This window comes from Carassius gibelio, chromosome B24, assembly GCF_023724105.1.
Source record: "Carassius gibelio isolate Cgi1373 ecotype wild population from Czech Republic chromosome B24, carGib1.2-hapl.c, whole genome shotgun sequence".
In the NCBI taxonomy this organism is placed as follows: domain Eukaryota; kingdom Metazoa; phylum Chordata; class Actinopteri; order Cypriniformes; family Cyprinidae; genus Carassius; species Carassius gibelio.
The window spans coordinates 11,934,693-11,962,227 of NC_068419.1; the positions used below are offsets into that span (position 1 = coordinate 11,934,693).

The window sequence follows — 27,535 nt, forward strand, 5'->3', positions numbered from 1 at the left end:
TTTAATTTTAATTTAATCAAACAAATTGGTAAGCCTTGGCAAGCATAAGAGACTGCTTTCAAAAACATTTAAATATCTTAGATGCCAAATCTTACAGATGCTTTTTCTTAAAAGGATATTTAACACAAAAATTAAAATTATGTCATTAAGTACGCACCCTCATGTCATTCCAAATCCGTAAGACCCGTTCATCTTCTGAATACAAATTAAGATATTTTTGATGAAAAACCAGAGCTTTCTGACCCTGCATAGACAGCAATGCAACTGACACATTCAAGGCTCAAAACGTTAGTAAGGACATCATTAAAATTGTTTTTTTGTACAAAAAAAATAACTGAATTTTCTATTTTAGGGGAGCTATCCCTGTGAGACACATAACACTTAAAATCTTTGCTTTGTGTTTTGTTTGTTTAGGTTATTTTTTAAGAACCAGAGCATCTCCCATCCAGCGCTCTTTCCAGGGCTGCATGCAGCTCATTCAGGTGGACGATCAGCTGGCTGACCTCACCGCAGTGGAGCAGGGAAGGATGGGAGCCTTCGAGAACGTCAGCTTGGACATGTGTGCCATCATTGACAGGTCAGAGCCAACCCTTCTTTCCTTGGCCTGTCTTTCAAAAAACACTGGCTGAGACAGTGATTATCAGTTGCAGCAGACTGAGACTGTGGCTTTATCCCCACCGGCAGCATCTGCCCTGGGGGCAGGATCCGTCGCGCTCTGCCTGCTCTCCCTGGAGTTGACCTTCTTCATTCCTCGACTTCAATGGCAGTTGAGGAGTTTAATCAGAGAGCAGATGCTGTGCGAGAACAGGAGGCCGGCTCTTGGTTGTTATCTTTAGATTGATTTTGCATACTTTCACTCTCCAAGGCTTAGCGTTTTTGTTTGTTGCCACACTGCAGATTCAAATCCCATTAATAGAGATTTATTAATGATATGAAACAAAACAAGTGGAACAAGAAACCATCATAGCTGGTCATCCGGGTCTCATTTTTACTGCTTTTATGTAGTAGGGATGTAGGCATATTCGGATACTTGGCTAATAACAAAAAGCTTGAACAGATCTTCAAAACAAAATCTGTATAAAGACTTCAAAATAGAATGCATATGAACATAAAACCAACCAAATCCCATTACTATGTGCACAACACAACCAAATGGGCAAAGTAAATTAATCGTGAAAAGCAATGTTTTTGAAAACACTGCATTTCAAGATAGACATATTGCCTGCCACATTTATATCTTTAATGTTTTCATGAAATAGTGTCTCATCGCCAAGGCAGGAGGATTCCCAAACAGATGTGAGGGCTAATGTATTCATCCATTGTGCAAGAAAACAGTAATTTGCCTCCAAATTACAGACAATTAAGGGTCAAGCAGCCTGTTTTTAATCACAACTAATCAGATTTGTCTTTATGGTATTTAAAATCAACCTGGCCCTTCAAATAGTTAAACTAAATGATCTGTTTGTTGATGATATAATTTATTTTTCATTTGTTTTGTTTTTTTTCTTTTTCATAAGCATCATTGCTCAGTTGGGGGCAGATATGATGTTGGATTGGTAATTTTTCATGTATTTTGTTTGATGGTAATTCAGTTCTATTGAGATGAAGGAAGCATATCTGGAGACTTTCCTAGGAAAAACATCCATTACTGCAATACATTCTCATAGTGGGACGTATTCAGTACACAGTTTTGCAACTGTTATATGCGTAAGTTTTAAAGGGATTCTCCAACCCAAAATTAAATTTGTATCATTAATCACTTACCCCCATGTCATTCCAAACCCATAAAAGCTTCGTTCATCTTCGGAAAACAATTTAAGATATTTTAGATGAAAACTGTGGGGCTTGTGACTTTCCCATAGAATGCCAAGTAAGAGACATAATTTTTGTTTTTCTGATGATGTGGTTGCATTAGGACCTTGACAGTGTATTTACTTGACAGTTAATGAGATAGTCACAAGCCTCCCGGTTTTTAACTAAAATATCTTAAATTGTGTTCCGAAGATGAATGAAGCTTTTACATGTTTGGAAAGACATGGGGGTAAGTGATTAATGAAAAAAATTTAATTTTGGGGTGGAGTAACAACATCACACAACATCTAGAGTCATATTTACACTGGTCAAGATAGATCAGGTGCACTGCAACTTAAGAAAACACGTGCAAATAGAAAAAGCACCAGCAAATTATCAAAACATCGCCGCTTTTCTGTGTGTGTGTGCACTTGGATGGGTTAAATGCAGAGCACAAATTCAGAGAATGGGTCTCCATACTTGGCCACGTCACTTCACTTGAAAAATACTCACAACACAACCCAAAAAAAGAAAGAAATGCACTGTAAAATAAAAAAATTAATTAAAAAGAAAGAAAGAAAGAAAGAAAGAAAGAAAGAAAGAAAGAAAGAAAGAAAGAAAAGCAAGAAAGAAAAGCGCTGCAAGTAACTCAAACAACAACGGATCAATTACGAAAATTAACCATGATTTTACTCCAAATAAAAAAACACCACAGCTTTACTAAAGATAACATAGTTAAATGATGGTAAGTGTAGCAAAACCATGGTTGATTTGTGTTAGGTAAGTTGTAAAAGTTAGTCAGCTTACATAACATTTCACAGTAATTGTTTATTTCGTCAACTTATTTAGGCTAATAATATTCAGAAAAAGCCAAGGAATCATATGATCAGGGTGTTAAATAAACAAAAATCTCAACTTTCAGAGTAGTCATTGATAAGCATGTCCATTTGTTACTTGTTGAGTGACAAATATATATATATATATATATATATATATATATATATATATATATACATACATACATACATTTTTGTATGAATCTAGTTCACACAAAATTGCTAGCTCAAAATATCAGCGTTTTCTCATGAGTTTTCTCATGAAATTGTGCTTAGAAAATCCTCAGGTTAACCAGCACTTGACTTGACATTAATGGCCTCCTACATCAAGTGTAAGGAATAGCTAATTAATAAATAACTATTTGCTTTCTTTGTGTTCTTTTGCTCATTCATACATTTATGTTTGCAGCTAATTTACGTCGCTCCTCACTGATAAAGACCCGCATATGGAGGCACTGTTTATATTCCATTAGATTTCTTACAGCTCAGTTAGAAGCTTAAGCTCCACTTTAATTGTGTGTAAAGATGCATTGTTCTTTAATGCGTCTCATTAGCCTTATACCTTTGGGCTGAATGCATACTCAAAATGATTTAAAGACAAGCTCAGTTCATTCTGCATGTCTGTCTGCCGTTTTAAATACATATCCATCCTCAATGACAATATTTTGTGGATGTTTCAGATGAACCTCCTGTCTTTACTGTGCTGTTTATTTATGTTTTTGAGGTTATGGTTTATACTGCAATACAGTTAGTTGTAAGTCCCCAGAGAAAAATCTTTTCCTTTATTAGATCAGGCAAGATAGAGAATCACTCTCTCTCCCTCCCTCCAAATGGAGTGAACTGTAATAATAGAGGAGGCAAGAGACTGTTGAACGCTCTCCCTGTGTGTTTTTCCGTCAGCGTAATGATGCTTCTCTGGCAAAGCTCCATAGTGCCAGCGCAGTGAGGAGCAAACTCATTATATGGGATCGGAAGGGGGGCTACCGCTTGCCACACCATTGATTTTATGTTCACTTTCATCAGGCCAGGTGATGCGCTATCAATCTCCTTTACCAAACGTGTCCCTGTGTTTGACATGTAAAAGAATATTCCATGTCCTCCCACCAGGAAGATACTAAAACACACGACCTTGCAGTTAGATACAGCTCAAATCACGTCCTCTCCTTCAACAGGAGATTTTTTTCCTCTTTTTCTCACCCCTACAGTATTTCATACACATCAATTTCCCTCACATCAAGCTATTTCACGCATAAGCTGTTCTGCCGAACTTCTGGAGGCCTTCTTAGAATGTGACTCATCCTAAATAGCTGTGCAAAATGTTTGCCGTAATGGCGTGTCGAGTGGGGGGTGAGATGGGACGAGAGGGGCTACCGGCTAATCTGCGCCCATCTCTGAGGAGATGCAGATTGGTGTCTCACCCCAACAAGTCTAATCTGACAGAGGCATTTAAAGTCATGTGCTTTCTCTGTTTATAATGGTTGCATTAGAAAACTGTCACTTTCCATTACAAAAGCACAGCTAGGGATGTAAACAGCCAGAGCGGGGAAAAACGATGCTCCGGTCTCCAGGGTTGGGGAAGCTGCTTTGAAACTGTAATTTGTTAAGGTAGTTGAACAGTAGTCAAGATACTCTTTTGCAAAAGACAAGAAATTCTTTTGAAAAAAAGTAGCTAAATTTAAGCTACTTAAGAGTACACTATTTTTAAATAAGTAACTGCTAATGTCATTTTGAATTTAATCAGAGCTGTTTTCTTCTGGGTTTTTCAAAGAGAGTTTTTTTTAAAGAATCTAAAGTAGGGTGACTGCATTCAAGGTGAATAGGTACGTTTATACAAAAATCTACTTTAAAAGTAGTGTGTATTACAAACAGTGTTTATACAAACTTTACAAATGAAACTGATTCACTAGAATGGATCATACTTTCCACACTGGAATATAAGAGAACATTTTTCAATGGATGAGTTGAATGAATGAATCAAATTTACCTCTTGTGTATGAGAGAGAATGTTTATGAAATGATTCACTCAAATGAATCATGTTTTCCAATATTCCATGTGAGAGCAGAATGTTTGATGAATCACTTTACTATAATGAATCAGACTTTACACCCTTGCGTATCTGAGAGAATGTTTATGAAGTGGTTTGCTCAGTTCAAAATGTGAGAGAGAATTGTTTGAGATGAGTCATTTTAAAAGAATGAATCAGACTTTTCACTTTTGCATTTGAGAATTTTTTTATAAGCAATTCTCTCAAATAAATCAAATTCTCAATTTGTACATATAAGTTAAGAATGTTTGGGAAGGATCCCTTTATTAGAATGAATCAGACTTGCCACTTGTGTATTAGAGACAATTCACTCAAATAAATACTAATAATTGTCCAATATTACTTAGGAGAGCAGAATGTTTGATGAAACACTTCACTAGAATGAATCAGACTTTACACTCTTGCAAATTTGAGAGAATATCTGTGTAGTGATTTGCTCAAATGAATCAAATTTTCCAGTGAGTAGAGGTCTTCACAGTGCACCCGAGACCCGTCAACCTGGGACCTGACCAGGGACCCGTACGGGTTCGGGGCTATATTTTAAATGATCAGCCGGGTCCGGGTCGGTCCGAATCTATTACCTCGGGCCCAGTGTCTGTTTAACATTGTGTGTAATACCCGTGCGATCGGAGTCATCGGACTCGGAGAACACCCGGCCGTGATCAAACACTGCTTGTGTTTTTTGTAACTTGCAACTTTTAAAATTAGGAAAAGAAAAGAGTGAGCCAAAAAAAAAGTGATCCCTCTCTCTCTCTCTCTCTCTCTCTGCCTTTAGAAGCAGAGCGCGCAGACTCAGAATTAATGCAAGTGCACGCATGGTGATAATGTTTGCAGACTTGACACACTAATATTTAATATATTTCAAATCAGCAACTCAATCTGAGGTGAACTGTCACATGAATCCGGGTAGGCATTTCTCGGATCTACACGGGTCCGAGTCCAGCTTTTGAAATATTAGACGTGTCCGGGTTGGTTCGGCATAGTACATTACGAGTCTCTTTCGGGTTCTGGCACAAATTTTTGGACCCGTGAAGACATCTACTACAGAGCATGTGAAAGAAAAATTGTTTGAGATGTGTCAATTTAATGTATTGAATCAGACTTTTCGCTTTTGTAAATGAGAGAAAATGTTTATGGAAGCAATTCACTCAAATCAAATTCTTAATTTTTACGTCTAAGAGGAATGTTTGAGAAGAATCACTTCATTAGAATGAATCAGACTGAATTCCACTGTGGCATATGAGAGAGCATTTATGAATCGATTCACTCACGTGAATCTAAATTTCCAATGCTACAAATGAGAGAGGAATATTTGAGATGAATCAGTTTGCTAGAATGAATGAGAGTCTCCAACATCACATATAAGATAAATGATTTGGGTATACTGGTTCGGTAGAATAGTTTTCATACCATCAATAAGACTTTGCCTAGACACAAATATCCACACATTTTCTTTAGTGCTCTTTATCTGTCTTTGGAAAATTGTGATGGAAATCTCTTTGAAGCTAAGTGACCATGAAACAGGAAATGCTTGTTCAGGCTCACTGCTCTGCAATCTCCGGCTCTCTGCTTGGCCAGGAACAATAGTGGCTCGTGAGAGCTGAGCTATTACCAAGGTTCTTTTCGAATCTATTACTGAGAAGCTATTACCAAGGTCTTATCTCCCAGTGACATGTTGCTGTTGACTCTGACTTAATTTTTAGTCATCAGTGGCCTCAAATTTCCAGGGACAGTTGTGTTGCTGGAGTTTGATTAATGAACAGTCTAAGCTCTATCTGTACCTTTCTCCTCCAGGCACAGATGGCCAACCCAATTAATCGAGACATGCCATCCTATACAAAATCTACAGTTTGACAGCACTGAAGCACTGAAAAAGTACGACAATAGCAGTAGCGAAGAACTTGTCAGACTCTAGGTTCGTTGTCAATGGCATTGTCACAGCTCCTCCTATGAGACATCGGCCTAATCAGTATTAGCTCCAAGGGGATTGTTCCCTAATTTTATTTCATACCGCATTTCGCCGTGTTAAAGGATTTGACGTGCAGTTGGCAGGAACTGTGGAAGCTGTGGAAGTGGACGGCTCATGTTCAGCTCAGTTTTTGCACAGAAAAAGCGCCACATCACCAGATTTCAGAATTGATAGTTGGCCAATTGAAAGCAACTTTGAAGATGACTGTTTCTTATTTAAATTCAGGAAAATGTCAGTGAAGCTGTGAATTGCTTTAATTTTAAGTTTACTTGTGATTTCAGTTGAGACTTCGGATAAAAGATGCTGGCAAATCTGCACGGCTTGAAAACACATCTTTGTGTTTGTGCGATTGCCTTGTGAATACAACATGATTTTTGTTACTATTGAGATGCTAAGAATGTATGTAGGTTTTTTATTTTTATTTTTTTTGAGAAGGAGTTGGAGATGTTGTCAATCATCTCAAAGTACAGAACAATATTTTTGGCACTTTTTCTGAATATGCAAACTTTATATATTATGATTAATGCACTCGCAATGTACAGTAACTACTGTATAATTGTGTCTGATATTTGTATTTGTTTATTTAATGTATTTATTTATTTTTACTTTAATATTCAAATTGCTCTCAAATTGATCTGTATGTGTTGATCTATGAATTAAAGCTGAAATAAAATGCTACATAAAATAGAGAAAAGTAAACAAGCACATTAAAAAATTAAATTATAAAAATCTACAAATAAAATCTAAATAAATGCTATAATGCTGTATAAATATTACTCAACACTGCTTGACTGTAGATGCTAACTTTACCTCTGGAGTGTTCATTTCATTGTTTTTCTTTTTTACATTTGTCATTTTTTTATTCTTCTGTGTATTGAAAATCTAGATGAATGTTTAATAATATAGCATAATATATAAAGGGGAACATAAAAGTGTTTCAGCTCTTTAAGTTAATTAGTGTGCATTTTTCAGTTTAAAGCTTTTTTTACAGTGTGACGGTAAAATCTTGATGAAGTAAATGACTCATTGTCATCTTCTTCAACATATTGTCAGTGTTTTTAACTGAGCTGACACTCAGTAATGTGTTTCACTAAGTGCCTGTATCAACCGTGTTATAAAAGCTGTTGCTACTGAGAAAAAGAAGTGCTCAAAATTACTTGAATTATTCTTCTATTTAAGGCAGCACAGAAGATGGGAACATAGAGGTCTTCATATATACGTTTTTTAAAACTATGGCCGTAAAATCAAAGCAAGAAGTATTGAAATAATCAGAGATATTAGGCACTTTTTTCTGACACCTTTTTTATTTACCACACATGTATTTAAATGTGTAATTCTGCTTTTTTTTTTTTCAGATGTATGCCAAACCACTGTGAACATGGAGGCCGATGCAGCCAGACCTGGGATGGTTTCACATGCACTTGTGATGGGACGGGATACACCGGAGCCACCTGTCACACATGTAAGAATATGTGTTTGGGTTTTTATTTTTTTATTATTTTTTTACATTTTATTAATGGCTGTGTGTGCATACTGTATATACATGTGGCTTATTGCTGTTTTTTTATTCTGATTAAATGTTGGTGCTTTCCTAGAAATGAAGGATCATCAACTTCTGACAAATGCATTGCCACAGAAATTGTGGAGAACAAAGAAAAGCTTTATGTTTAATGTGTAATGAGGGGAAATGTGGAAATACGAGAATGGAAAACTCAGAAGAGAAATACAATTCTGTTTAACTAATACATAGAAGATCTTTCTAGAGAGATGTCTAGGTTCTGCGTAACAGTATTTGCTTTCCCCATATTTGCTTTTATCCACAAATTGGGTGTTAATGATGTAGAAGGATTCTTGTTTCGACTGTTTTCGGAGCATTTTAAACATGAAATTCTTAAATGATTTAAGCAGTTTGATGCATTTTAATTTCTCTGAAATGTTTTTATTAATAATTTTCCATGAAACTGCAGATTTGTCCAATTCTCTTCTCACATCCATCATATCTGATAGCATTTTCATTTCAACAATTCATTACAAATGCATTCTGCAATTTCCTTCTCTGAATGATGTGATAGTGCTCTCAATTTTAGCCTAAACAAGATATTCTATAAAGCAGAAAACTGAAGTCTACTATCTTTCGAAATGACCTTCACATCTAGAGTGACACCTACGACTCCTTCAGACAATTGCTAGGTTCTGAAACAGAGCTATTGATTGATATGAAAACATCTGTTGTATTCTCTATGAAGTCTGTTCGCAGAGAAATAGTTCAGAATCACTACTGAGTGAAACTTTTTAAGACCCCAGGGGTTAGATGGAGAGGAGAAGAGACTGGAAGTTACACAGCGGCTCAATAGAAAAGATCTTGAACTCTGTTGAGTTACTTCCCTCAAACCTCTTCATAGACAAAAACAAGGTTGCTATTGACCAGTGCAACCTTGTTTTCGCATTTGGACAGGCACAACACACACACACACATACATTATAATGTATATATATATATATATATATAAAGATGCTGTTTTTGTTATTCAACATCTATACTAAATACTATATGTTTAAATTAACATCTTTTCTTTCTTACTTACAGCTGTCTATGAGCAGTCATGTGAAGCTTACAAGCATTTGGGAAGATCATCTGATTCCTTCTGGATTGACCCAGATGGAAGTGGACCGTTAAGTCCTTTTAAAGTCATATGCAACATGACAGGTAAAATGTGAATTTTTATTTATTTGTGGCATACCATAGCACTAAATCCAAAAAGCCCGCCGATTGTGCCTTTTACTGAGTATGAAATGCTTTTCGAGAACCCCTGTATCCCAGGGTTTTTTAAATCCCTCCTATCCCCTCCAGAGACATTCTTTCATTTAAGCATCTCAGCCCATTTGTTTCCAAGCCTCATGAGCATTCTTTTATCATTCTAAGTCCACATCATCCCACTAATCCAAAAATATATAAATCAAATTAAATGGAAGTCTTACATGTAGGGACATTGTTAAAATGTTATCATTTCAGGGCAGGAACTGTAGGCATCTCAGAGCATAGGAAATCCCTGAGAGGACACAATAGTAGAGAGCAAAAATCATTCAGAAAAGAAAGTGTCTGTCAATTTCAGAAATATGTAGTGTTCATTTAACATTTTTTTTTAAGGTAAATCTTGTGATTCCTTGAGGTGGGAAGGAACGATCATGGCTCCAGGATCAGGTGGATTTGAATAATATAAACAAAACAGAAACAAATAATATGTTTTTAGAATGCCAGTACTCATTAGATCCCATTAAATAAAACTTGAATAAGTGGAAGGAAATATTGCCATAAACAAAAGTTGTTGTTTTTTCACTCACACACATGGGTCCAGGATGTGTTAAAATAGTTTGTAATTACTTATTTGTTTTGTTTGTTTTTTAATGAGATTAAAAAGCTTAGAAATTATTAAAAACTTTTCTTTCCTACTTAATGTGGTTTGTCCTTTTTTAATTGGGTATAATTCTGGGGTGATTATTCATTATGAATAAATTCAATTATATAATTATTAAATATTAGGTATACACAACTGTTCATATGTTAGGGGTCAGGTGTTTTTTAAGACATGAATACTTATTTTTAACGTTGATAATAATAAGAAATGTTTATTAAGCACCAAACCAGCATATTAGAATAATTTCTGAATTATCATGTGACACCGGAGTAATGATGCTCAAAATTCAGCTTTGGTCGCAGGAATAAATTACATTTGAACATATATTATTATTTTCAATTGTTCTTTTCAAATGTATATTTTTGAACAGTAGCGTAAATCCTCTTTATACATCTGTAAACATGAAGAGGGTATGCTTATGTTACAGTTTTAACATATATTATAAAGAATCTGTCAGCTTTTTTTGCTTTTACCTTTTTATGACCATTCTTGTATCTGTTTCAGAGGACAAGGTTTGGACGACTGTGGTGAATAACCTGCCGGCGCAGACAGCAGTGACCGGCTCCAGCCGGGAGAGACGGACAGTACTGCAGCTGAACTACAGCGCCTCTATGGAGCAGGTCACAGCTATTACCAACAGCGCTGAACACTGCGAGCAGCACGTAGCCTACACCTGCAGAATGTCACGCCTACTCAACACACCAGGTACAGATAGATCGTCTGAGTGTGTGTGCGTGTGTGCGGGCTTGCGTTGCAGAGTATGGAGGCTTATAATGACTTGTGGGGTGATAGAAGGTTATCTAAAACCTTGAATAAAAAAAAATAATTTTATCCAACTGTACTGATACTTCTTACTTGAACAAATGAGGGTCAAGTGTCTTGATAACCAGGTAAACTGATGGTAGAATAGGATTGCGACCTTAATAGCCCTTCTGTGGCTGATGCACTCCCGCTCTCCACTGCTCTCGGTTTGAACCTGCTTTTGGCGGTTTGCCCAGTTTCTTGACTGCAATACTACTGTAGAACATGGTTTATGTTGTAATGGCTTGGTTTCAGGAGAATTAGTGCAACATTTGTTCAAATTCTGTGTGTATGTGTGGGCTAACAGCTGGACTTAATAACTAATTAGCACTAAATAAAATCGTAACAATGCAGAAGTATTCTATAAAAAAAAAAAAAAGGAAATAGTTGAATCACAGTTCTTAGAGAAACAAGTTAACGAAGTGTGAGCACATTCATGCACAGTTTTCTTGGTTAACGGGGTGGGCGGTTTGAGATTATCTTGTTAATTGTTCCATGTGCGCTCTTCTAATTAGCGGGTTAAGAGATTTAAATTGACAAACTGTTTATGGAGTTGGCAGAGGAATCGGTTAAAGGTTAAAATGTAGGAAGTAAAGTAAATGTTATGGAAATAGAAGGGTTTCTCAAATCTGTCCTCAAGTAAAGATCTCTGAATTGGTTAATTATTTATCCGGGGGGAAAAAACAGAGCTTTCAAATTATGTTAAGCATATTTATCTAGCATATATGGTAATGGAGTATATAATAGGAAACATACATGCTTGTTAAAAAATTTGTGGTCAGTATACAATTATTATTATTATTATTATTATTATTATTATTATTATTATTATTATTAAATCGATACTTTTCTGCAGCAATTTTCAGTCAACCAAAATCGACATTTTATAATGTCTCAAAAAACTCACTTAAAGAGTTATTTAGTATAATTTTAGTTTTTAAGTTTGTATCATATGTTAATGTTAAAAAAAATATTGTGTAATATAACTTGTGTTTGTTTCTTTGCTGGCTTTTATTTCATTTATTTATTTATTGTTCTGGACATGAAAATAGCCTAAGATGCGGACATGTCATTAAATAAAAATATAATACTACTAATGTCCAAAGAACTATTTTTAACATTGATAATAAGACGACCAAATCAGCGAATTAGAATGATTTCATAAGGATCACGTGACACTAAGTTATGGCTGCTGAAAAGTCAACTTTATCATCACAGGAATAAATTACATTTTAAATATATACAGTATAATTAAATATGTAACAGCTATTTTAAAAATGTATTTTTTTTAACGTTTTTTTCCATATTTTTGATTGAATAAATGCAGCCTGTGTCGCATAAGAGACTTCCAGAAGTTACCAACCTCAAACCTTTAAACAGTATTTTTTATAATGTCATAATGCTGACCGAAGGATTTTCCTGCTCTTTCTCTCTAACACAGCACTTCAAGCCTCTTCATCTTCATCCCTTCAGCTCACGATCTTTTACCTTCTCTCTCATTCATTTGCTCTCATATGCTCTGCCAGTCTTTGGCACTATCCTCTGGCACTCCTGCGACCCATTTTCTGATTACAGTCAGCAATAACAATTTGCAGTGTAGCTGTGGCGCTGGGCGCTGATGCTAATCTATTAATGAGCATGCAGCACAGTGAAGGCTCCCGTGCATGTTCTTACTGCTAATCTGACTTTGGATAAAGCCTCTGCTCTTATTGTGGACTCGTCCTCTGGGCTTCTCTCCCACTACATGTTTGACTCTATGCCATCTATGTGAAATTAGGCATGAACTGAAACTCACTCTCAGCCCACTCTTTCTGCACATATCAGTGCAGGTGAGAGCAGAAGGAGGCATGTTCAGCCTCAATGGATGTATAAAGACTAAAATTAATTTCCTAGAATCAACAAGAAAAATGCCATATCTTGAACATTTTATTTTATTAATATCAGTATCAAACAAAATGAATAAATAAATAAAAGAACAAAACTTTATGTCATGTTTTTTTTTTATTTTACTTACATTTTAAGTGACAATATAAAATAATTACAGTACAGTCATTTAATTTAATACTTTTTAAATTAGTGTTGTGCAATTAATCACTTGCGTGCATATCGTAAATCTCCATCACGTGCTTTCAGATGGAGTGGCATTTAATACAAAGGGCCATAGTTTACATTACAAGCTACACAAAATTGTGTTCATAAATGTCCTTTAAAAAAAAATGTTTTACTGATGACATGCACATGAAAATCGCATGCAATGAATTGTACGACCCTATTTTAAATTAATTTGTATTATAATATTTTCTGTGTAAAGCATTTAAATGAAATGTAATTATTAATTTTAAATTGTAATTACTATTAATAGGACTTTCAGTAGTATTATTGTAGAATATTTTTCTGTAAAGCATTTAATTTTAAATTAATAAATTATTTAGTATATATTTAATAATAATTCTTATTATCATCATCATCATAATATTCATTAATAATATTTGCTTTGATTTTTTTGTACATAAAGCATTTTATTTTAATTAGTAGTAAATTAAATAATATTTTATATATTATTATTATTATTATTTATTTATTTATTTATTTTATTTTTTGATGAAAAGAATTTAACTGAACTGTATTTAGTATTTCTTTCTTTTTTTTTTTTTTTTTTGCAGTTACTATAAGCAGGAGTTGTAGAAGTATTGTTTTATAATATTTTTGTTTAACACATTTAATTTTGCAGTTGAAATGATGATAATTTAATATGCAGTGAATTCAATACATTTTAAATACTTTTATTATTATTACATTTTATAATTATATTTGTTTTCTGTGTAAAGCATCTTTATTAATGCACTTTTAAAAGCAATGTTTGTTTGTTTAGCACGATGAGAAAAGAATACAATACAAGACTGCCCACCTGAGTCTTGTGGTCTAAACACCACTTTTCTGAATAGCTTTGCTTGATAACAACATATCATTTAGTCAGACTGTGTGTGAGGTGGGAGTGACATTACATGAGGAGATTCACAGAGTAGTTTTGTTTCACCATGTTATGTAGTAAATGATAGCTGGCGATGTGCACTGGACTGATAGCTTGTCTATCACACCTCTGCTGACTGTGTTGTCAAATGTGTAGGATGGACAGTGTCTCTCTGAGTGTTAGTGTGCCTTCTTATATTAATACAGTTTTACATGACTTATCTGTTTCCAGATGACTTTGCTCATTTTATAATAGACAGACAAGATCACATTTTGGGGAATCAGTGTTGGTAATGGAAGGGAAAGCAGTCAGCCAGTCAGCATATTGACAGAGCATATGCTCAGCTGATGAGCATTAGTGCAGAGTTGTGTAGCGTCCATGTCACCAGAAGCGCTATGGCCAATCTAAGATTTTGAATGGGATTTTTAAAAAGTACTTTCTCTTTCGCTGAGTCAAGTTAGAACTACTTCGTCAATTCTGAAAGATTATTTCATGCCTAATCCTTAAAATTAAAGGTTAAAATTATTGCCAGTGATTTTTGAGCAGCTTTTTTTCTTTTTTCTTTTTTTTTTATGATGGAATAAACTGATGGAAAGTAATTTATTAGTGTAAAAGGCATAAGGCATTTTTTGGAGGTCAGCTGAATGTTGTCAAGATGCAGGGTTGTGCAGTTGTTAAGTATTAATATTTATTTTTAATTTGTTAATAAAATTATCATTTAAATAAGTCAAATACAATTTTTCTTTAGCTATATTTTGCCTGAGGCACAATGTGAACCAGGATTGCTATTTGCACCCCCTGAAAAACAATAGGTGCATGTTGACCCTGCTTGTCAGAGATTGGGAATTGTCTCTTTAGGCAGTTTGTGCTCAGACGCATATAAAGAGAGTGGAAGAGAAAACTATTTCCCAAAATATGTTTTCTAAATTGACTGTCAGGTTTCATCAAATTATGGAGGGCTGGCATTCTGCAACCAAATGAAGCGTTAAATCAGAATTGCATCCAGGGTGCATTAAGTTTGGTAATTGGGAAGTTAAACTGTAATTGTCCTAATTTCTTGATGCCTTCAACCCACTCATGGATGAGCCGTCAGATTGTTATATTCCATTGTCTGTGCCATCCTCCAGCCTCTTGACCTCCATTAGCTTAACATTGAGAACGGAGTTGAGAGATGTCTGCTGTACATGTCCGTATGTCATCCCTTCCCATTACGGCACGATCAGCAGTGACATTTTGTTTATTCCTGGTCCCCTATAGAGGGACCAGGGGTCCATTTGTATTTAAATTATTTTCCTTACAGCTAAATTAACCACCTTCCACTGTAATTAGGCCTCGGCTGTCATGCAAAGGAAATTGGATGTGACGATGATGAATTTGAGAAAAGTGTTTTTGTTTTGTCTCCTCCTCCTAGTCATGATAAGCAGACATTGTCAACTGGAGGCTGTGGCTGATTGTATGAGCAGAGCACATAAATAAGAGCAGACAGCGAGCCGTGAACCATCAGGATGCTTTGTGTCTGTGATGTCCACACAATTAAAAGAGTTCCTATTCTTGATCAGCGAGCAAATCTGAAAGACATGAGCTGACTGCTCAACTTCAAAAACTTTTTTTAAATTATAATTGAATTATTTATTCAGCCTGGTCTTCAGAAAACATCTCCCTTTCAGCACCGTCTCTGTGCTGTGACAATAAAGACATAAACAATGTGAGAATGTTCTGTTTGAAAATAATTATGATTTACACAACCGAACACTACTTTTATTATTTTCTTCTGATAGTCAGGACACTTTTGGCATTTGGCTATTCATTGCTAAAAAGTGTGTTACTGTCTAACCTCTTAAAGGGGGGGTGAAATGCTCATTTTCACTCAATATCCTGTTAATCTTGAGTACCTAAAGAGTAGTACTGCATCATTCATAACTCCAAAAAGTCTTTAGTTTTATCATATTCATAAGAGAAAGATAGTCTGTACCGTTTTTTCCCGGAAAAACACGAGCGCCTAGAGGCGTGACGTGTGGGCGGAGCTAAAGAATCACGAGCGCCAGTAGGCTTTTGCGAGAACGTTTGGAAGCTGTGACATTACCCAGAGACGTTGAAAAACATATTTAACGGCTCTGACATTGCCTTGAGGAAAAAACCATCATCCAAAATAAACCATGGCTTACAGTCAGATTCAGCCATTTATTTATGATCCAGAATCAGATCCCGAGGCTGAAACTGAACGAGAGCAGCAGCAGCAACGACTCGCTCCGAGCGGGGCTCGAACCCGGGTCTCCAATGGGAGGCGGACGCACTAACAAGGAGGCAGAGATATTTGAAGCAGTTTTACTCACTTGGGATTGGGGATTGCATCATCCTTAAGAAATAAACGATACACAAATCCGTCGTCAAACTGGGCATTGTTTGTAAAACAAGCATCTTCGAAATGCAGGGAACAAACACTTGCACAACTCCGTTGATGCTCTGTAAAAATAAACTCCGTCCACTGGTCCCTTAATGCTGTTTTTTCTTTGGTAATCTGTGCAGGGTTGTCTTGCCCTGGCAACCAAAAACACTCCTCCTTTTGTGACATTTCGCGACGCTCTCGCTCTGATCAGTGAAGTCTGTTGTGCTCTCAGTGCTCTGCTATACGGGAGCGTGCGCTCTTCCGGCAGAAGTGCCTCAGGACCCATATAAGGAAATTCCGCTCCATCTAACGTCACACAGAGACATACTCGAAAAAAACTTTCCAAAACTTGTGACAAACCGGAAGGAGTATTTTGGGAACAAAAATACTCCTTCAAACGTACAACTTAATTTTTGAAACTTTGTCCATGTTTAGCATGGGAATCCAACTCTTTAACAGTTTAAAAAACTCAGTATGCATGAAATACCATTTCACCCCCCCCCCCCCCCTTTAACTACCCTGTTACCTTGATTCATAAGCTACATATACAGTGGGGTTCAAAAGTATGAAATCACAAGCAGAAATGTTTTCATTTGCTTTTTCATGTTTAATACAATACAAACTGAAATCAAACTGGATAAAATATAAATTTGTGTTTTTACGATTAAATACAAACAACTGATTGTGTAGAAACTAGAAATATGTATACAGTGTATATACCTACTAAAAGTGTAGACTCATAAATATCTAATCATGTTTTTGAAAGAAGTCTCTTATGCTCACCAAAGTTGCATTTATTTGATTAAAATCACAGTAAAAACAGGAATAATTTGAAATTGTAATTCAATTTAAACAACTAATTCAAATTCAAATTCAACTTTTGAATTTTAATGTATATTAAAATCTAATTTTATAGTGATGTTAAAACTGAATTATAGTGTCATATTTCCTTCAGAAATCATTCTAATATTCTGATAGAAAATTCCAAAGAAAGCAGCATTTATTTGAAATATAAATTGTTTAGAAATTGCTGTCACCTTTGAAACTTTTGATCAATTTAATGTATCCTTTCTAAAAAATAATAATAATAATAATAATAATAATAATTAAAAGGTATTAGTTTCCTGCATAATGTGAGCAAAATATGCAGTATTGCTATAAAATATACAAATTGCTATTTTTTTTCTTCATTTCCAATACTTATAAGGCATAGGTGAACATAACTGTTCTGTGCAAACCATGATCTGCTGTGATGTTCTTTCTGTATTCTGGTCTTACCGGTAAGAGAGTTGTAGATCTTCTCGAGACATAAAGATTTTATAGCAGTATGTAATGTAGGAAACCGCAAAGGGCAGCCCTGAGAATGATTAACAAGACCCTCTATGGTACAGAGGGGGAGACATGCAGAGAGAGAGATAGGTTGACTAGTGTTATTGCCTAAGGAGTCCTGCTCTCTTTCTCTGTCTTTTCTCAAATTCAAATCACTCCTGCAATCTTCCCATCTACAAATCTTCCAGAAATCCCAAGTGCAAAGTATATTTTGTTCTTTGCTGATTATTTTTTTTTTTCAGTTCCAGCAAATATGGTCATGTAGATTTATAGCTCAATCAAACTGTTTTCTGAATCTGAATCAAAAATAAAAAAAATAAAAATAAAAACAATGTCAATGCATCAAAATGTCCCACTTTTCTATGCAAAGAGCAATTTAAGGAATAATTTGCCAATGTCAGCATTTATTCATGTTTATCCAAGCCTGTGTGTTGCTATTATTTTAAGCTGACCACAAAAGAAGATTTTTTTATAGAATCTTCACACTGCTCTTTTCAATACAACAGCTGTTCATAATCCGTTATCTGACCTAAAAAGTTAATATTATTTATGCTATGATTTAGGTGTTCTAGATACATACGATGAGCTATATTAGCAAATAGAATAAATTGTTGACAAAAAGTCATTATTTTTGTTTTCTTTGCACACAAAAAGTACTCTTGTATCTTCATAACATTATGCTTGAACCACTGATGTCACATGGACTATTTTAATGATGTCCTTATTACCTTTTTGGGCCATGAACATGTCAGTTGCATTGCTGTTTATGTAGAGTCAGAAAGCTCTCGGATTTCATCAAAAATATATAGAATAATCAATGACAGAATTTTCATTTTTGGGTGAACTATCCCTTTAAGAACCGCTGTGAATGGATAAATGATTCAGTCAGGTTCTTTGTGTGTTTTTCAACACTGATGGTCCACGAATGGAACTGAATAATTAATTTATGAATTAGACTGGTTCGTTCACAAATAAAAATTCAGCTCACTGATTCGGTGATCTATTTAAGGCAGTACTTGAGTAAAAGACTCATATATACTATAAAGGTCACATGGATTATTATATTCATCTTGTTTAGAGGTTTTTCCAATTTTCTACTCTTCCTGTTGATGCAGACCATAGACCTTGCTTGAAATTTCTAATTAAAAATGCTTCTGACAATCTAGGAACTTAAAAGCTTTACTAGGAACTTAAAAGCAGACCTACATTGTTTATTAATAGTAATTGCCTTTGTTGCTGCTATCAGAATAAACACATTCTTATATTAGTTAATTAATCATATTTACTTTCTGTGTTGACCTTAAAGGTTTGCTTGCTGGTCGATTAAGGAAAAAGCTTCAGCCTAAAATGTTATTTTTAAGTTACTCCTAGTCTTTGAATGGTGGATATGAAGATAAATTATGTTGCATAAACGTAGAGTAACCAGAGCATGTCCACACCACACAATGTAAAACCAAATTAAAATGCAGACTGTCTTTTATGTTCTGGAAAATATTAGAGGTGCTCAGACGGTTCATTGCCATGACACTCTTAAACTGCAATTGACATCATTTTGGTTTCCTCGACATGAACCCAACCGTTTGCCCTTTGACCGCCAAACTATTCATATTGAGAAAGATATGCAGAAAAATGGCTCAAATGCATAATGAGATGCAAAGTAAGCAGACGCTCTGTCAGTGTGTAAACAGGCAAAGCTCTTTAGCTGAAAATGTATTTAGTGTGTCACAGCAGTCCAAAATGTTTCTGTTGGTCAGTAATGTTTCGGTTATGGGTGTATTATAGTTTTACTCACAGTGAAAGGTGAAATGCCAAAAAATTGCCAAAGTGTCAAAGAGAATACTGTATATAAATGCACTCACTTGTTAACCTCACATGAAAACACAAATTATTTTGCAGTAGTTCTTTCTTGATTTCTTTTTTTTTTTTTTATAGTCCATTAAAGTGTCAATGGAATCATTTAGTTTTTCACCATCAGCCTGAAAGCACAAAGGTCATATGCAGCTGCCCTAAAAACGATTTGTTTTCAAATGCAGTGATATTCAGATATTTTAAAGTGTCCAAACACATTTTGGGACCACTGATTAAGTGGGCCAATATCACTATTTCACACAAGATTTCCTCTTACAATTCTGAAGAACAGAAGTTCTTTAAATCCTAATTTGCATATGACACCAATAATATGATATTAGCATCTGATATTAGCATTTACCGTGACAGAAAGAGCGTGATTAGATTTCATTCCCCAAAAGATTCAAATATTGCTCTCCAGATCGCATTGTTCTTGTGCAACCTTTAGCAAATGTTAACTAGATCTGAGCGATGTTTGTTTTGTCGTGGAGCGATCCTATTTAGAGACGAGTCAACAGTACGTGTGCTAGGGGGCTGAGCCTTTGCTTCAGTGCCATGTAAATACATTTAGCATTTCTAAAGTGTCCTTGTCCCACATGGGAGGGACATGGTGACAGGAGAGGAAGTTTAATTAGGGGGTGGATCCTCTGGGATGGGAAAAAGGCACTTTTTGTGTCAAAAATTACTCTGCAATGTTAAGATGGGGGAATTTCAGACCCAAAACTACTGTAACTAAAGTAAAGCACAAATATACGGTTTGGTTAAATAAAAATATATATTGATATTAAATTAATAAATATATAAATATATAATATCAATAAAATAAAACATTTGTTGATATTAAAATTGTGTGTGGGTGTGTGTGTGCTCTTGTTTTTGTGACATATCAGGGCTCAACTCTGTATAATGACATGGGTATGACACAGGTATTACAAGGAGAGGATGACTTACGAGGACATAACCCATGTGCCCATTTTTCAAAATGAGTTTTTTTTTTTTTTGAGAAAGTAAAAATTCACAAAGTTTCCTATGAGGGTTAGGGTTAGGTGTAGGGTTGGTGTAGGGCCATAGAATATACAGTATAAAAACCATTACGCTTATGGGATGTCCCCACTTTTCACAAAAACAAACTGGAGGAAGTTTAATGATCCTCTGGGATGGGAAAAAAAAAAAATATATATATATATATATATTAAAATATATACCCTATTTGTATATAAATGATACTAAAATAACACTGACATGGTTCATGTCAAAAACTTTGTGGAATTTATTGTTCAGTGGAAATAGATTGAATATTTTAATGCTTTACCATCTAAACATTTGACAGGGTCCGTGGGCATATTCTATGTGATGTCAAACCACACGAGAAACATCCCATTTACTTCCGTTAACTTGATAAGAGCTGCCTTGATGTTATAATTGAGGGCATTATGTTTGATGGCTTATTAGCATGCGTGCTGTATATATCAGATATAATAGAAATTGATTGAATTCCTGGCTGATAGGAGAGTATTAGAAGCCTGGAGCTTTTTGTGGATCTTTGAATGGATAACTGTGTGTCCTACTCAGACTTAATGCTCAGGCAACAAACCAGTACACGTCTTGTGCACCCAATCATTCACACCGTGAAATATGGCCTATTACCATTTGCATACATTAATGCATCATTAAATTCAATAATGTTGTCATATGTTTTATTGACACCTTCATATGTCATTTCTCAGCCCGCTTCGGTGCATGACTGGAATACCTCAAATCTTCATGCCAGGTTTTTCAGATTTGAAGTTAATGGACAATTAGTTAAGTCGAGTTATCTTTTTTTCTTCAAAACGTACAATTTGCAGGGAGTCGTCGGAAAGTATGCTTTCGGGGTGAGACGTCCATTTATCAATGCCACGCTTGCAGCGAGGAAAGATCCTGAGTCTAGTGCACTGCCTGTGGTTATGTGACAGCCTTCTGCAGCGTTATGTCTGTGAGCAGAAATTAAAATCTAGTCGTGACAATGGGATGGACTTTACCCAGGATGCAGTCTGTCTCCCATGGCAGCAATAGCAGGAAAACAGTGTCCAAGAGGAAGGCGCAGTTAATTGCGCTGGGCAGCAATGCTACAGTTTGCCTCATGTGCTCCAGATGGTTCAGGACAACACAAGCTGTTTCATTATCAACATGGTCAGCCCTGTTTGTGCCTGCTGGCACGAGGGGTTCATGGATTGCTTATGGTTTAAATTAGGAATGAATTCCAGGAAAATGGCCTGTTCTCTACCTTTCCTATTGCTGTCACTGGTGTATCATTTGCTTTGTAGTCATTTGTTTTCATATTGACATAAATAGAGTAACATTACAATAAAACACTTTCTTAACATCAGTTAAATGCATTTAGTCTAAGTTTGTTAGTTAAGATAAATTAGCATTAGTTAATGGGTTGTGAACAAACGTTAATTTAAAATTAACAATATTATATCCGTAAATTAATATTAAGCTTAAAATAAAAAGTTTGTTAATGATTCTTAATGTGAATTTGAGTGAATTTAACTTCACTGTAAAGAAATACAATAAATACTTGAAATAATTGTAATACTCATAACAATAATATATACTTATTTTAAATTTAGTTTGATTGATTGCATATGTACAATGACTTTTATTTGAATCCAAATAACCTCCACTTGCGGTCTTTGCACTTAACTACTTGACTACTTCTATGACGTATTTCCTCTATTTGGCCCAAGTGTTCAACTGAGGATGAAGACCACAAGTATGTTTCAAACTTTTCAACTTTTTTTAAGAATTAAGTATGTTAAATACGTTGCATTTTAAAATCAACTTCTAAATATCTGTTCAGTAGTCCCCATAACATGACCATTTTCATTTGTGGTACTTCTAATAAAGTGATAGAAAGCCGTTGTTGTACAAAATAAATATACTAATCTATGCAGCAATAGTTTTACTACCAAACTATATGTAATATCTAATTATTATTAATATTTCACTTACATTGGAAAGGTTTCCGTGACCTCTCGTGATTTATTTCCACAACATGATGCATGATGGGATACACTAAGCCTTTGATAGTGCTCTGGAGCAGTATTTGAGATAGTGTGGAGTTAGTGTTCGATAAGGGTACTGCACTTTTTAAGATCTGGAGAGTCTTAGATATATAAATATAGAAAACATATTTTATCATAATAAAATAATAGTATATCGTTTCAGCGGTCAGTGATATTGACCCAGCCACTAAACCAACAGCTGAATTACACAAAAACTACCCAACACTGAAAGAAACAACCCGATATATGACCCAACAGGCTCAACCCAGCAGTTGGGTAGAAAAAATGAACAGCGTTTTTCAGAGTGTAGAAATATCACGAAATTTCATCAGCAAGATATGTGTAATCCAGTGATCCAATAATCATGAATGACAGAAAAAGCCTTGGGGAAGTCTTAGAAAAACATTCCTCAAGTACATGAAGACACTGCGTACCTCATAGCCCTCCTTTCCCATGTAGTTGTATTTACGTCCTGGCAGCGATGTGCAGAAACTGCTGTGGTTTCTTTACAGGACTCTTGGAACAGCTTGTAAAGACTCGTCATTCTCCGCTTAAAAGTAGGAAATTTCCATTCCGTACAGTGAGGAGATAAAAACAGATTTTTTTTTTTCTCAGTGATTTTCACAGTCTCAGAAAATGCAGGTTGACATGGTTGCATATTTGTGCATATCTTCACACCCTTCTGATATTACATCCTGATCCTGCCTTCCTGAGAGATACAAACTGCTGAACAAATGTGCGATCTGAGAAAACCACATCTGGTTTTAGGCATAACATGTGTGAGTCCATGAAATATTTAACACAAAGTAATGCATTTACATTATTTTAGACAGAGCTGTCTAGTCCATTGCAACAAAGATTTTTTTTCCGTTAGATAACATTCAGATTTTGCAATAGATTCTTCTGTGATGCCTTAAAGGTCTTATTACATTGCTGTGCAGCATCAGATGTGATAAGATGAATGATGAAAGTTATAATGAGAGGATTTAAATGGATGAAAAGATTAAAACATTACAATGGGAGATTTAACAACTGGGAGGCGGTGAACATGTAATGTTTCCTAATGAACTGCCTGGTCTCTTTTTACTTTGTGACCTTCAAGCTCATCACAAGTTTTTTCTGACATGACTGAATGATTCGTAATTTGCTGGCAATTAAGTTAAATTTAAGTCTGAACAATTAAGGAAACTCACAAGCAGATGTGTGAATATGAGCTGTTACTTTAGCACATTTGGTAAACACTTAGCCTTTGACTCAGTGAAATGCTTTTACAGCTTTGAAAAATCATTCATTTACGCATCACACATCTCTCAGTCTCATTGAAGGCAATGTCAGAGTGGAGTTAGCTCTCTTTGTGTGGGTTAACAGACAGACGGTCTTGTATATCTGTGATTAATCTGACTGTAATGCTGTGTGTCTGTGAAGAGTACTAGACAGTACAGAGAGGGAGAAATGATAAACGATAACCCTAACCCTACACAATTCAGCCTATTTGAGAAGGTAATAGATGTACTTTTGGCTGTCCTGTAAAAAGAAATCAAACCGCTTCCTCTAGAGAAAAACCTCTTACATGCAAAGCACAAGGTTTTTAGAGTCTGTAGACTTGAGATGATTTTCAGCACTAGGAAAATGTGATGACAGATAAAATGGTGCAAGGTTGTTATTTTTTTATTTGTTTTCTTTTTGCATATGTGTATAGCTGAGCTCCTAAAACTGTAAGAAATGCTTCATGTCATATCATCGCAAAATGTATAGTTATTGCCTAGTAGCCTTTAGAGATGTCATATTTTTATTTAGATTATTATTAAAATAAATGTTAATTATTGTTAAATTAATTAAATGTACATTATAATTATTCTAAACTATATAATAATAGATATTTGAAATATGAATGTAATATATGTTATATATATATATATATATATATATATATATATATATATATATATATGTATATATGTATATGTATGTATGTATGTATATATATATATATATATATATGTATATATATATATATATATATATATATGTATATGTATGTATGTATGTATATGTGTGTGTGTGTGTGTGTGTGTGTGTGTATATATATATATATATATATATATATATATATATATATATATATATATATATGTATATATATATATATATATATATATATATATATATATATATATGTATATATGTATATATATATATAAATAATTTATATTATAACACATACATTCAAATATAAATTATCAGATATATATATATTTGAATGTATGTGTTATAATATAAATTACTGTTATAATATCAATTATTACATATACTTGTTTAAAACCAGAACTGTTAAAAAATGTTTAAACAAAACATCATAATGTATCATAGTCTCTTAACCATTAGAGATGTAATAATAATTCAATTATTATTTAAATTAATTATTTATTACTATTACATTAGTTTAATCTATTATATACATTTTATTTTTATTTTATACTAAAATATAAAATGTATGTATAAATATTAATAAATAAATTATGAAATATGTATTCTAATTATTCAAATATAAATATGAATTAATACATATTTGAAATATTAAAATAATAAATTTGCATTGTTTGTGTGTTATAAAATAATGAAATTAATAAATAATATGAAATTATTAGATCTTTGGTTAAACTTGAAACTGTTAGATAATTTAGAACACAACGTCTTAAGATGTATCATGGTTATAACCATTAGAGACGTAATGTTTTTTTTAATGATTACTTATTTATTCTTACTTATTTATTCTATTAATTTATTCTTATTATTTCAATATATTAATCTATATTATTTTTATATATTTAAATATGAAAAAAAAACATATATCTATATATATATATATAATTTGTAATTAATAAATGTACTTAATTACTTATTACATATTTATTTATTCATTTATTTATTTTCTACATTTGGTGTCATGGGTTTATTGAAAATCTGAGTGGTGAGGTTTCTGGGTCTCTGAAAGTTGAATACTCCTGTCCTAAGACAAAATATTATTTGGAAGGTAGGAAAGGGGCATATACAGTATAAACTGAATGCACTCTCAGAGCATTACGGTTAATGCTAATCCGTGGGAAACAGTAGGCGATGCTAATGATGATGTGATAACAGCAGCCCTGTGTGCCTGATGCATTCGTTACAGATGAACTGCCGCTTTAATGTCCCGTGAACATTCATGACGTGCGACGCAAGTCTGAACGAGTCTGACCAGCCATAATCTCCACAGGTAACAAATGACTAGCCTGACTCTCTGCTCCTCCAGACATAAGCCACCACCATAATCAGTCCCGAAAGAAGACTAATGTATGGTTTGGTTGGGAAAAATAACTCTCTTAGCAGTTCTGCTTGCACTGTAGTTTGAATGAAATCACAGGAGCTTGGCTAACAGTCAGCTTTTAGTGTGCAGCCATGCATCCATAATGTTTTCACAGACTTCCTCCTGTCATGAAAAATCTTCAAATTGTGATTTTCAGGCCAGGAAAGCCATGGAAATATAAAAGCTCACGGGACATTTTATAGTGACTGGAGTTTTTTATTTATTTATTTATTTTATGGTACTTATAAAACCAGAAGCCAGCATGAAACATCAGTTTGTCCTTCAACTATTTTATTGTAGGCATTTGTACACTGAAAAGTCTGAAGATTGCTATCTTGAATGCAAATCTCAACAATTGTTGTAAAATAATTTCAAATATATATATCTCCTTATCTGGAAATCATGAAAGACCGTAAAGATCAGTCAAATTTACTGAACAAAAAAACTTTTTTTGAGCTAATTGATTTAATATATATCCACTACAGATAACTTGACATGGCGTGAAGGCTATATTGTCATAATCCCCCCCCCCCCCCCACCCCACCCCTCAAAAAAAAGAAATTAAGCCTATTTTAAATGCATTCCTTTTTTGTGACCAAGTCGGAGCCAGAGTTTTGTCCTGGGTGGCCACCCCGGTAATTACTACTATTTAATTTTCTTTGTTTAATCAGTAACTTGAGGAAAGTCAATTTAAATTAAAATGTCCTTGTTAAATAAAAGTATTAATTTATTTAATCCCCCCCACCCCCACCAAAAAATTAATCAAATAAAAAATACTGACTCCAAAGTTTTAAATGCTATGGTGTTTAATGTTAAAAAAGCTTTTTTATTTCAGATAAATGCTGATCTTTTGATCTTTCTATTCATTAAAAGAATCCTGGAAATTTTTTTACTCAACTATTTTAAATAATAATAATAATAAAATGTTTCTTGAGAATTGTGTGACTGGAGCAATGATGCCAAAAATTCAGCTTTGAAATAAATTACATTTTAAAATATATTCAAATAGAAAGCAAAGCAATTGCAGGCTTGGTGAGCAGACGAGTATTCTTTAAAAAAAAAAAAAACATTTTAAAAATCTACTGTTCAAAATGGTTGATTGATAGTGTACTTAATTATTAATTATTAATTTATTATTAGATAGCTGGTTAATTAATCCTGAATAATTCTCACTCCAGCCTGAACTCAAAAGCTGGCAGCTCTGTTTGAAGTCATTTAAAGTTTTAGGCTCCCTGAACAACATTTACAGAAAACAAGTTAATTATAGATATTTTGCATCTATAAGAACCTAAAAACTTAAAGTCAATTAAAATTAAAAGTAAAGTATAAATACAATACAATACAAATAAAAAAATATAAGTTTCTATTATTTATTTTAATTTGGGACGAGGGGAGACTATATATTGTGTGATTGCATGCTGTGATTTGTGTGAGTGTGTGTGTGTGTGTGTGCACCTGTGCATGCATCTGTGTGTGTGTGTGTGTGTGTGTGTGTGTGTGTGTGTGTGTGTGTTTATGCATGCATATATACATAATAACGTGCTTGGAAAGTAAAGTCACTTTCTCAGACTATGTCCACAACAGCCTGTTTTTATTTCACTTGAACACACACACTTTCTCTCAGACACATGTGCAGATACACACACTTTCTCCTGCCAGGGTGCTCATTTGTCATATCCATCTGCCACCTGTAATGCACATTGTGCAACTGGAAAGCAAAAGTGTTCTTGCCAAATACCTCTCAGCT

At 34.3% G+C, this 27,535-nt stretch overlaps 1 protein-coding gene across 1 annotated transcript in view; it reads left to right on the forward strand.

Moving 5' to 3' along the window:
* The window catches only part of cntnap2a (contactin associated protein 2a), a 337,198-nt gene that overhangs the window by 205,001 nt on the left and 104,662 nt on the right, over window positions 1–27,535 (forward strand). Inside the window, exons 10-13 of the mRNA XM_052596190.1 lie at window positions 415–577; window positions 7,997–8,103; window positions 9,229–9,348; window positions 10,562–10,762. Of these exons, the coding sequence (XP_052452150.1) occupies window positions 415–577; window positions 7,997–8,103; window positions 9,229–9,348; window positions 10,562–10,762 (591 nt within the window). The remainder of the gene's footprint in view (window positions 1–414; window positions 578–7,996; window positions 8,104–9,228; window positions 9,349–10,561; window positions 10,763–27,535) is intronic.